Raw genomic sequence first — 12,594 nt, forward strand, 5'->3', positions numbered from 1 at the left:
TGGAATGAAAACCTGGTAAGGAATGGGAGTAAATGATCAGCAATTTGTTCCCAGATGCCAGAAAACAAATGAAAATGGTCGTCAGACAAGTTTGTTAAATGTTTGATCTAAACAATTTGTTCAAACAGTTTTTGTCCATTTTCCGGCGTTTGGGAGCAAATTGCTGATTGTCATTTGCTTTCGTACCTTACCAGATTTTCATTCCAACCAATCAACTAGTTGGATGTAAGTTGATCTAGTGTGTGGCCAGCTTTAGTTTCTTTTTGACAAGGTGTGTTTTCTTAGAGCAGATTTAATGTTGGCGTTCAGTTGCTCTAAATATGTCCTTTTTTTTTTTTTTCAGGTGTGCTAGGTGTTTTTTCTTCTTTTTTTGTTATGTTTCCTAGACAGTCACTTTGTAAACGCTAGTTACATTTGATTATTCATATGGTCCTGGACACTGGCCATGTCCACCCTAACCCAATTGGGTTAAAACGCACCTGCCTCTTGGATCATGGGATTTATCTTCCTACCCATTTAGTCCAACAGTGAATTTTGGTTCCTATTGTTGCTTTATATGTTCAATTTGTTTTCTATATTTTGCCTGTACTCTGTTCTTTTCTCTCCTTTTTCCTCCAACTTGCTCCCTCTCTCACCCAGTGCTTTCCTCAAGTTACCTTATTTACCCAATCCCCCCCTTCCTCCTCCAAGCAACCTCATCTTTTCCCTATAGGGAATACCTAGTGGTTTACCCCTATGTTAAGTGTGTTATTGCAGACGCTTGTATGCCCTTATTCTAGTCCACATGGTTTCCAATGATCATTCTGCTGTTAAACTATGCTCTATAAATGTAAATGTCACTTTACTCAGAACTGATAAGGTGGATGTTGCATTTCTACAAGAAACACATTTCAAACGTCATGCCTCTCCTAAATGAAGTCTTATTATCCACAGACCTTTTGCAACGATAATGCTTTAAATAAGCCCCTAGGCTTGGCTTTCTTGCTCTCTCGCAAGCTTCCTCTTTCAGAAGTCTCCCACCACATCTTGGAAACCTGCTAGGTTCTCAAATGTAAGTTGTTCGCTCAAATGTACACCTTTTTGTTAATGTATAGTTTCCCAAACGCAAAAAGTTTTTATTAGGATTTTGACTTTTGGAACCACTGAGAGAGGGATGTCTTATATTAGACTGATTACTCTCTTGTGCTGTCTCGCTCACATCTACAAGACCATCGTAGAATCGGTCAACTCCTTCATGAACACCAGTTTGTTGATCTAGCGAGGACTCAACAGACCACTGTAAAAGATTACACTCATTACTCAGCCTCTAACTTCATATACTGTGCTCCTGCATTTACTATTTTCTTGTTGATCATAGATTTTTACAAATTACCTGGTCTGACCACTCCCCAGTTTATGCCTCTAAGGCTTCACCCAGCGCCTCCCTTCCCATGAACCTGGCGCTATAATGAACTATTACTCAGTGATCCTCATATTAAGGACAAACTTGGCTCTGCCATAAAAATAAATGTGTACAACTAGGCTCCCAGTTAAAAAAAAAAAAAAAAAAAAAAAAAAAAGGTGGTCCAGAGCTCTCTTAGGTGAGATTGGCCCTTAAAAAGCTCCTCCACGACAGGACCAAGCTTGACCTGCGTAAATGTAGGTATAAATATTACCTATGGGGCAATGAGTCTGGATCAATGCTCGCTAGGACAATGAGGGCGCAGAGGGTCATATGTCCACTCTATCCGCAATTCTGGGGGAGGTGTGTTTATACGTTCCCACAAAGCCTATCAAACCTATTGCACAAACCGCTACAATTTAAGGAAGGACCACCTCTCCTTCGATCAACTTTCTTTAAGCAAGCAGTCAGGGATTACCTCAGTTCTGTTGAGTTTCCTCGCATTACTGAGGAAGAACTGACCTCCATTGAACAATCGTTCACCATTGAGGAGTTGGCATTGTTGGCTCCTCCAACGGGGAAAAATCCAGACCCTGATGGCTTCCAAATGAGTTATAATAAAACCTATTGCGCCTCTCTTATGCACCGTTTCCTAAAAGCCTGTAATGCAGTTTTGGTCGATGTGGCTTTCTCCTCGCATAGTCAAAAAGCTCATATTTATATAATCCCTGAAAGATGGAAAGGGTCCCACCCAGGGCTTGAGATAATACACATTCTACCATTAATTTTGATTTGAGAAGACTAATAGAAAATGCCTGCTGGTAATTGTCACTACAAGTTTTATAATCGGGGCACTGTACTGCAAATAATTGGGGATCATTATAAATATATTAATTTACTTTGTAAAATAATATAAATATATGCCAACCATCAACACCTTTTATCTAATAAAATCAACCTGGTCACACAATTTAATAACTGGAAATTGCTCGTAAATTATAGTTAAAGAACACACCCTAAAATAAAAATAGTTGCCCCTAGGCTTGTGTTTTTTTTTTTTTTTGTTTCAATAATTCTCCATTTTCTGTCTTTATATATATATATATATTTTTTTTTAAATTGTTTCTTTCTACTTCAGGGTCCATAGGGTATCCACAGGATACCTTGGGGTATAGATGTGACGTCAGTCGCTGGGCACCATAGAGTTAAGCTTTTCAGCCTCCCAGGATGCACTAGGGTCCCCCTCCTATACCCCGCCCCCGAGCCAAGGCACCTCAGTTTAGTTTGGTGCCCGGCCGGAGTCGGGTGCACCTGTCGGAGTGGGGGCTAGAAGAGCCCCTGAAGCTTTCTTCAGTGTGGCTGCACATCTGGATGTACAGCATGGACAGTCAGTCCTGACGTCCATGCTGTCTTCCCTACACCCCCGCCGGTACCAGAACGCCGGTACCGATCCGGGGATGCTGGTGAGCATCTGGGGTCACAGCTAGCGGTGACCCCAGATGTTCCGGACCATGGCCGGATCCAAGGGGGACAAAGGTAAGCAGCGGTGTCCCGCGGTGGGTCCCCGCTGGTCACATGGTCCTAAGTCCCCAGGCAGGGGGCTCCCTGGGGACTGGCTGCAGCGTGGAGCCAGGCGACCAACCTGCGCTTTCCACTACCCCCTGGGACAGCGGACCGCAGCAGAGCGGTAGCGCTGCGGCGTCCCAGGGGTTAAATGCATGCCAGGGGAGCGCGCCTTCCCTGTCTCACAGCCGGCACCTCCCCCGCTGCACACAGCCCTCTCTGCACGCTGCCGACTGGTCCTGTGGCAGCGCTCCTCCCCCAGGCCAGCCTCCTCTCTGCTCCTCGGCGACCATCTTCTCCAGAACGCATGGTGAACGCTGCTGGAAGCGCTGGACGGAAGCATCGTGGTCTGGGTCCCCCCGCATACCTCTCCTCCGCTGTGGTCAGGTCTGTGTATGCAGCGCTGTGTCCTACCAGGCCCTGTGTCTGCGTAGTTGAGTGATCAGCGCTGTTAGTGCAGGAATTGATTTTCTTTGCATTGTACGTGACTGTGCTAGCGCTGCTGCCTGTAACTTTTCTCTAAACTGTCAGCTTTATTACTGTCCCTGTTCTTTCTGCTAAGCCCTTGCGGTGCAGTGCTGCAGGGTGGTCTCTCGCCTATTTAAGTTATAATTGGTGAGAGAGGTCACATACGTGGTGCCATCATGTCCGAAAGTGATTTTCCCCTCCGGCTACAGTGTACTACGTGTAAAGTACCGTTAGCGGAGGGGGAGGGTAGCGCGGAGGGCCTTTGCCGGCATTGTTTGTCCATGGCGCGGCCTCTTACGGTTACAGCACCGGTACAGGAGCCGCCCTGGGCTTGTTTTGCTCAGGCACTTACAGCCTTAGTGGGCCAGTTAGCTCCGCAGCCTGTGTTTACACCGATGGGTTTATCCCAGCAGTCAGTGGTGTCGTCACCCATGCAGGGTTTCCCACGACAATTGGTGGTACCCCACAGTCTCCCTATTTCCCCGCTCCCGGTTTCTCAGGAGCCAGCGTGGGTTAACTCCCTGACGAGTTCTGTACAGCACTTGTCGGATGTGTTGCAAGGGGAGTCTGTGATGCTGCCGCATAAACGGCCGGTGGCGTCTCTGTCGGCTCCTTATGAGGATGACGAGGGGACGTCTGATGATGGGGAGATTCTGGATCCTTACGATCAGGAACCTCTCCATACTAAGGACGCTGATGCTAAGTCCAAAGTATATATTCCTGGACTTATTCGGGCGGTCCGCACAGCCTTGGTGATTGAGGACTAAGTTCCCCCAGCGGCTAAATCTAAGTATGCCTTTTTCAAAGATGTGAAGGGCGATGCCACAGTCTTTCCTCTTTCGGGTCAGTTGGTGGACCATTTAGAGGAGGCGTGGAAACAGCCTGGCAAAAGATACCAGCCGCAGAGGCGCCTGGCAGTGGCTTATCCGTTCGCGGATAATTATTTTGCAAAGTGGGAATCCCCTCCACAGGTGGATTCTCACGTGACCCGTCTTGTCCGTAGTGCCACATTGCCGATGCCATCTATGTCCTCCCTTAAGGATGCTACGGACCGCAAGGTGGAGATCTGCCTGAAGTCCGCTTATTCCCTTGCGGGGGGGGGCAGCACGGCCGGCTATGGCCATTTGCTGGGTTGCCAGAGCGAAGGAGCGCTGGGCAGATTCATTAGAGGCTTCTTTTGATTCCGACTGTCCGGCCGAACAGGCGGAGTTGATTGGTAATCTCCGTGATTCGGCCACTTATATCAACGAGGCGGCCCTAGACATTAGTACTCTGGTGTCTAGAATTTCTTCAGCAGCGGTGGCTGCTCGTCGCACCTTGTGGCTGCGATCCTGGAAGGTGGACGCAGATTCCAAAAAGGGTCTGGAGGCGTTGCCGTTTACCGGAGAAGTTCTCTTCGGTCCGGATCTGGATAAGATTGTGGCCACGCTGGCGGCAGCCAAATCGGCTTGTCTCCCGTCGGCCGCTGCTCCTTCTGGTTCTAGACCATCGTCCTTTCGGTCATCTAGGGCCCAGGGCAGGCCCAAACCACAGTCGTTTCCTCGACAGGCTGGCCCTAAGAAATCGGCCAAGCCCCGGAAGCAGGCATGGAGTACCAGACGTCCGGCCCCCAAGCCAGATGACAAGCCTGTGGCCTGACGGTCCGGGCCTCCCTTTGGGGGATCCCAGGGTGGGAGGCCGCCTGCTGCAGTTCGCCCAGTGTTGGTCGGCCACTACGACAGACACTTGGGTTCTGGAGGTGGTTTCCCACGGATACGCCCTCTCCTTCCGGCACAGACCCCCGGCTTGATTCTTCACCACGGGTCTACCATCAGACCGGAACAAGGCTACGTAGCTGCGGAAGGTATTGCACACTATGCTCCAGGCTGGAGTTATAGTGCCTGTTCCATTCTCCCAGAGGGGCCAGGGTTTCTATTCAAATCTATTTTTGGTACAGAAACCCAATGGGTCGTATCGTCCGATTCTCAACCTCAAAGCACTCAAGTCTTTGCGGGCTACGAAGTTTCGGATGGAGACCCTACGGTCCATCATTCTGGCGCTGGAACCTGGGGACTACATGGTGTCATTGGACATACATGACGCTTACCTGCATGTCCCTATTCTTTTGCGCCATCAACAGTTCCTCAGGTTTGCAATCCGCAGCGACCACTTCCAGTTTCGGGCGTTACCTTTTGGCCTGGCGACAGCACCACGTGTTTTCACCAAGGTGATGGCGGTCATGGCGGCTTCTCTGCGGCTGCAGGGAGTCCACATGTTGCCGTACTTGGACGACCTGTTATTGGTGGCAGGATCTCCAGAGCTCCTGTTACGCCACTTGGACCTGACCATTGCACTGCTGCAACGGCACGGCTGGCTAATCAACTGGCAGAAGTCCACTCTAATCCCGTCTCGGAGGATTCTGCATCTTGGAGCCTTATTGAACTCGGGACAGCAAAGGATCTTCGTGACGGAGGACAAGATCTCTTGTTTACAGTCAAGGGTGCGCAGTTGTCTGCACAGCCGCCGGGTGTCCCTACACTCGGCGATGAGGTTACTGGGCTCCATGGTGTCGGTGTTCGACATGGTGGAATACGCCCAGTTTCACTCCAGACCTCTGCAGCACCTGATCCTGTCCAAGTGGAACGGGCTGCCTCAGTCTCTGAAGTCCCAGACGATTGTGATCACCCCGGAGGTTCGCCTGTCCCTTGCGTGGTGGTTACAGACGACCCACCTCAACAAGGGACGTCCGTTCTGGGTTTCAAATTGGGTCCTGTTGACAACGGACGCCAGTCTTCGGGGCTGGGGAGCAGTTTCGGGTCCACACTTGTTCCAGGGCAGGTGGACGCCGACAGAAGCGGAGCTTCCAATCAATATCTTGGAACTCCGTGCGGTCTTCAATGCTCTCCAGCAGGCACATCGGTTTCTCCAGGGTCACCCGGTGCAGGTCCAGTCGGACAACGCTACCACCGTGACCTACATAAACAGGCAAGGAGGAACTCGCAGTCGGGCGGCTCTCGTAGAGGTCTCTCGGATCCTGGTTTGGGCGGAGCGCAATCTTCCGGCCATATCAGCGGTCTTCATCCCGGGAGTGCTAAATTGGGAGGCGGACTTTCTAAGTCGCCAGGACGTTCATCCGGGGGAATGGTCCCTGCACCCGGACGTTTTTCAACTGCTGGTGCACAGGTGGGGTCTTCCAGAGATCGACCTCATGGCGTCCCGGCACAACAACAAGTTGCCGGTGTACGGGTCTCGCACAAGAGACGAAGGGGCGTCTCTGGTGGATGCTCTGTCCGTCCGGTGGACGTTCTGGTTCGCATACCTGTTCCCTCCGGTCTCCCTTCTTCCACGGGTAATCCGGAAATTCAAACAGGAAGGAGGGACGCTCCTGTTGATAGCTCCCGCGTGACCCAGATGGCACTGGTTCTCAGACCTTCAGGGTCTGTCCGTGGACAGTCCTCTGCGGTTGCCGCTACGACCAGACCTTCTGTCTCAGGGTCCTTGTCTTCACCCGGACCTGACTCTGCTGTCTTTGACGGCGTGGCTGTTGAGACGGCCATGCTGAGGTCCCGGGGGTTTTCCAGCTCTGTGGTGCGTACCATGTTGCGAGCTCGGAAACCGTCTTCCGTGAGGATATACCATCGCGTGTGGCATACGTTCTTCCAGTGGTGGTTATGCACTGCGGGAGTTTCGTCTGTCTCGGATTCTCGCCTTCCTGCAAGCGGGACTAGATCATGGGCTTCACCTTGCTTCTTTGAAGGTACAGGTTTCGGCCCTGTCTGTCTGGTTTCACCGTAGGATTGCTACAATCCCGGATGTGCGTACCTTTATGCAAGGTGTTCTCCGCATTCAGCCGCCCTTTGTTCCACCTGTGGCGCCTTGGGATTTGGCTGTGGTCCTGAGGGCTCTCCAAGGACCGCCGTTTGAACCACTGGGCTCAGTGGATCTTAAATGGCTAACAGCTAAGACTGTTTTCCTTCTGGCTATTGCTTCGGCCAGACGTGTTTCTGAGTTAGGGGCTCTTTCTTGTAGACCCCCTTTCTTGGTTTTTCATGGGAACAGGGCAGTGCTCCGCACTCGGCCCGAGTTTCTTCCCAAAGTTGTTTCCCAGTTTCATGTTAACGAGGAAATCGTTGTTCCGGCCTTTAACTCACCGGGTCTTTCCGTGGGTGAGGCCTCTTTGGATGTTGTGCGGGCCTTAAGGACTTATGTTGACCGCACTTCTTCGTTTAGGAAGTCGGACGCTTTGTTTGTCCTCTATGGCTTCCGTAAAAAGGGTTGGCCTGCTTCAAAGCAAACTTTGGCAGCCTGGATCCGTATGGCTATTTCTGAAGCTTATCTTCATGAAGGCCTACCGGTTCCTCCTTCTCTGAAGGCTCATTCCACTAGGTCTGTGGGTCCTTCGTGGGCAGCTCGACGTGGTGCCTTGGCAGTTCAGATCTGCAAGGCTGCTACGTGGTCCTCTGTCCATACCTTCGTGAGGTATTACAGGTTTGACACCTTCGCCTCTCAGGATGCTTCCTTCGGGCGGCGGATTCTCCTTTCTGCACAGGAGCGTCCCCACCCTTAAAGGATACTGCTTTGGGACATCCCCAAGGTATCCTGTGGATACCCTATGGACCCTGAAGTAGAAAATGAGATATGGTAAGAACTTACCCTTGTTATCTTTATTTCTACGAAGTCCATAGGGTTCCACAGGACTCCCGCCCTGTCGCACCTGTGCTGCAGATGGGCTTTGCTCTGGTCACCGGTTTTCCGTCTCCCTCTGGTGAGAATGTGATTCTTGTATGTGTCCAGATCTTTTTTCTCTCTCTTCCTTCTCCTCCTCCGGCCTATGGCTTGATAACTAACTGAGGTGCCTTTGCTCGGGGGCGGGGTATAGGAGGGGGACCCTAGTGCACCCTGGGAGGCTGAAAAGCTTAACTCTATGGTGCCCAGCGACTGACGTCACACCTATACCCCAAGGTATCCTGTGGAACCCTATGGACTTCGTACAAATGGAGATAACAAGGGTAAGTTCTTACCATATCTCATATTTTTTTTAAATTTAGATATAATCAAATAATATCCCTCCCACCACCCCTTAAACCCATACAATACAAAAAGTATTAAGAAAGAGTATAGCCAATATTCAAAATAATCTAAAAGTTCATATATCAAGACATTGTAAACATTTGACCACTAATTGCATACATGAGGATCTGCTACAATCACAAATCATCATACTCCTTTCTGTGCTGTCTCGCTAGGTACCAACCCATAAGTAGGCAGTATCCCCCCCAGCCGTACACCATATAAAGAAGGGGTAGAAGAACCCTGTAAATGGTCGAATTTATGTATGCAATTGCGCTTATTATATAGAAAATGCTCATGACCCACCACTACTTTTATCAGTTGGCACCACTCAGCAAATAAAGGGCGGAATTCAATTGTTTAGCCCTCCTACGCTCCCGACAGGAGCTATTAAATTGTTGCTCCTGTTGGGCGCGGTCAGCTGCCGCCGCACTATTTCGGCTTGCACCCCCAGGGGGATGCGAGCTGAAAAGGGCGAAGTGACCTGTTTGGGCACCCAAACGGCACTTTTTGTGATCGCGCCCAACTTTTTGGTTTGGGATAGCCATTTTACGCGGCTAAACACGATCTCTATGGGTGCGATCAGTGCGAAAATCTGTAACAATTGAATAGCGCCCTGCAATCTCCCGTCACTTTAGGCGGGTGATCGGGCACGCTATAACAATCGAATACCGCCCAAAGGGCACCTAAAGGCCATCCAAGTGCGGTCAATGCAAACTTTAGCCAGGGTCAGTGCATTAAGGAACAAATAGGAAAAGGTACCCAGGCGCTTATTAGAATTGAAAAGTCGTTACAATATCAAAACGACTGAATTAGGTAGTCGGCCTCATGAAGGAAAAAAGGCGAAAGGAAGTTGAGACATAACCATTAATACAGACCTGTCTAAAGGGGAAGAGTATACTCATCTAATCCAGGATATAAATTTTGTCTTTCTTTCATTTTAACTTCTATTTTCACTTGCTAAATCAGATAATTCAGAATATGAAATATAACAATTGGTTTAGAAATAAATATTGATCAAATAAAGTGAATTTGTGTTTGAAATAATATATACAAAACTTAAAAAAAAAAATTATATATGTTTTCTGGTCTAATAGTACTTTTAATGTATACTCAAATAAACAAAAGTACCCTGGCGCCTGTTGTGACACTTGTATTGAATAGATCTATCTGTTCCAGCAGCCAAAATATCAGCATAAAAGTAGATTGCCACTCTCCACACACAACTGCTCGTTGATAGAACGAGAGATATCGGCAAGCGTGTACCCAACATGATATTATCAAGCCAAGGGGTTATTGGGTTTTGCAGCAGAAGTAAATGCATCCTTTACCAGTAGGGGCACTGTGACATTGATGATCTTCCTAGGGCCAGGTCAACTCTCTTCATACAGAAAACACTAGTGGTGATGCCTGTTTTCTGTCGTTTCGGGGGACGCCCTGTAGCAAGCATGTAATCTTTAATATCACTAATAATGAGGTGTCTGGGGAGATGCCTGGTGATATAGACTGTCATTGGCATCCTAAGTGGAGGGCAAACCATTTAATGTAATCTGTATAATTGACAATAAAACGTTTAAAAAGTAACCAAACTCAACACGAAGAAACTTTTCATGAACTTCAGATCATTATCAGAATCTATCAAATTTTCGATAAGCAGTGATCGCGCTGAGCGAGAAAATGTGGGTCCTAATGACCCCTCTATTTAAAAAAATTGGGGTCCTACACCACTTTTTCTGGGTCCTGTCACATATTATGGGGGTTGAGGGCAGGCAGCAGTTGGGATAGTGCTGGGGTGTATGTAGCAGTTGAGGTGGAGGGAGTTGGGGTAAAGCTGGGGGTAAAGACAGGGAGAAGTTGGGGTAGAGCTGCAGCTAGAGGGGCGTAAGGGCTGGGGGCAGAGAGGGCTAAGTGTAGACAGTTGTTGCGACCATGCTGGGCGGCTAGGGGCAAGCAGTGCTGGGGGTAGGGAGGGGGCAGTGGTAGATAGCAGCTGGCGCAGTACTTGGGGGGGCATGGCGGGGGTTAGGGGCAGCAGTATTTAGGGTAGGGAGGAGACAGAGGTAGATAGCAGCTGGGGCAGTACTGCGGGCAAGGAGGAGGTTAGGGACAGGCAGTGCTGGGTGTAGGGAGGGGGCGAGGGTAGATAGCTGCTAGGGCAGTACTGGGGGGGCAAGGAGGGGGTTAGGGTAAGTGCTGGGTCAGGATAGCAGCTGGGGCAGCACTGGGGGTAGAGAGGGGGCAAGTGTAGATAGCAGCTTGGGCTGTATGGGGGGTAGAGTTGTTAGCAGCTAGGGCAGTACTGGGGGCAAGGAAGAGGTTAGGGGCAGACAATACTGGGGTTAGGGTGGGGTAAGGGTAGAAAACTATGGCAGTACTAGAGGGCAAAGAGGGGTTTAGGGGCAGGCAATACTGGGGGCAGTACTTGGGTTAGGGAGGGGGTTAGCATTGCAGCTGGGGCATTACTGCATGGATTGGCCGGGGAGACTCCGCCATGCAGAGGAGATGGCCCCGTGCATCGATTAGCTACTGCAGCACACACAGCACCAGCGCGTCCTGCGGGACCCGATCAGTTTTTAAAACTGGGTCCCCAGGTTACTGTAGCGTGTAAGAATGCCCTATAGCGTATATTTTGCGAACCCTGGATAAGGTTGTGAACATGGAGATATTTTCAGAAGCACAGTAGACCTCCTCTCAGTAAAGCCATTTTGGCAGAAAATAGCTTATGGTAAAAGATTGCACAATTATGAATATCAGTTATTTTTATATTTTCTTAAATGGCAGCTTGTACTTTGTTTAGAGGTCCTTTTAACTCCTTCAGTGCTAAGGATGTGTCAGACTTGTACTACTTTTGATGCATTTACTGATGACAACTACACTAACTAATCCTCAGCACTGCAGGATTTTGAAGGGGTGAAAACTTTAGAAGTCCGACAGTGCTGATTGGGTTGATGCTGATGGCAATTAGGGAGGGGGCATGGCTTGGTATCATTAAGAACCACTCCTTCCAGTTACTACACACAGTATGTTCTTTGTGTATGTGCCATCTTAAGCTGACACAGTGCTTATAATAAACAACCCAGGATATTTTGTGCAATATACCAGCTTTATTAGTTCACCATTGTTCACACATCTGCGAATTATTATGGTATTTTACAAACCTCCTAGATTAAATACTTATCTGGGCAGTCATCTTTACCTTATGTTTCGTGTAATTGTATGTAATTTGTTTACATCATGATCTCCCTCAATAAGCAGTGTGTAATATGTTGATGCAATGTAGATTAATGATAATCAAATATGGCTGCATATTCTTATGGCACCTAAATTTGCCACATTCAAGCATTGTAAGAAGTCTAGCATGGGATTATTACTAAATATAAATAACTGGTAATAATAATAATAAATGCCTAGTCCTGAATATGTTGTTTTCTAATGTAATATTTATTTGGAAAGATTTGATGAGAAGTTTACAGTTTAGAAATTTTACTCAGAAAAAGTGTAAATTCATTTTGTTTTAACAACAATTTTTTTTTATATTCTTTCCCTAGACTCAAAACGGCATATGAAGTGTAACTTTATAATAACAAAGGGCTCAGTTAACGTAAACCTCTATTACTATGTCCAACCCCCTCAAACAAGTGTTTAATAAGGACAGAACATTCCGCCCCAAGCGGAAATTTGAGCCTGGCACGCAACGATTTGAGTTGCATAAGAAAGCCCAAGCGTCTCTCAATGCTGGATTAGACTTGAAGTTGGCCGTCCAGCTACCACATGGGGAGGACCAGAATGATTGGGTGGCAGTACATGTTGTGGATTTTTTCAATCGCATCAACTTAATTTATGGTACCATCAGTGACAATTGCACTGAGCAGTCCTGTCCAATTATGTCTGGTGGTCCAAAATATGAGTACCGATGGCAAGATGAAAACAGATATCGAAAACCCACACCTCTCTCCGCTCCAAAATACATGAATCTATTGATGGACTGGATAGAAGTACAAATTAATAATGAAGACATATTCCCTACAAACATTGGTAAATTTTAGTAGATTACATTCTTTTGAGTGAAAAAATTCTAATAGATCAGGAATATGTGTGTGTGTATGTGTATATGTGTGTGTATGTATATGTGT

The 12,594-nt window shown here is 48.1% G+C and overlaps 1 protein-coding gene across 4 annotated transcripts in view; it reads left to right on the forward strand.

Annotated features, from left to right (window-relative positions):
* MOB3A (MOB kinase activator 3A) overlaps nt 1-12,594 on the forward strand; it is a 39,854-nt gene that overhangs the window by 12,486 nt on the left and 14,774 nt on the right. For 2 of the 4 annotated variants that reach the window (XM_088452941.1, XM_088452940.1), the window contains exons 2-3: nt 934-1,051; nt 12,010-12,496. In XM_088452941.1, the coding sequence (XP_088309067.1) occupies nt 12,079-12,496 (418 nt within the window). In that variant the 5' untranslated portion in view covers nt 934-1,051; nt 12,010-12,078. The remainder of the gene's footprint in view (nt 1-933; nt 1,052-12,009; nt 12,497-12,594) is intronic. The other 2 variants (XM_088452942.1, XM_088452939.1) reach the window with 1 other exon arrangement.

This window comes from Taudactylus pleione, unplaced genomic scaffold, assembly GCF_031769625.1.
Source record: "Taudactylus pleione unplaced genomic scaffold, aTauple2 ptg000560l, whole genome shotgun sequence".
NCBI lineage: Eukaryota > Metazoa > Chordata > Amphibia > Anura > Myobatrachidae > Taudactylus > Taudactylus pleione.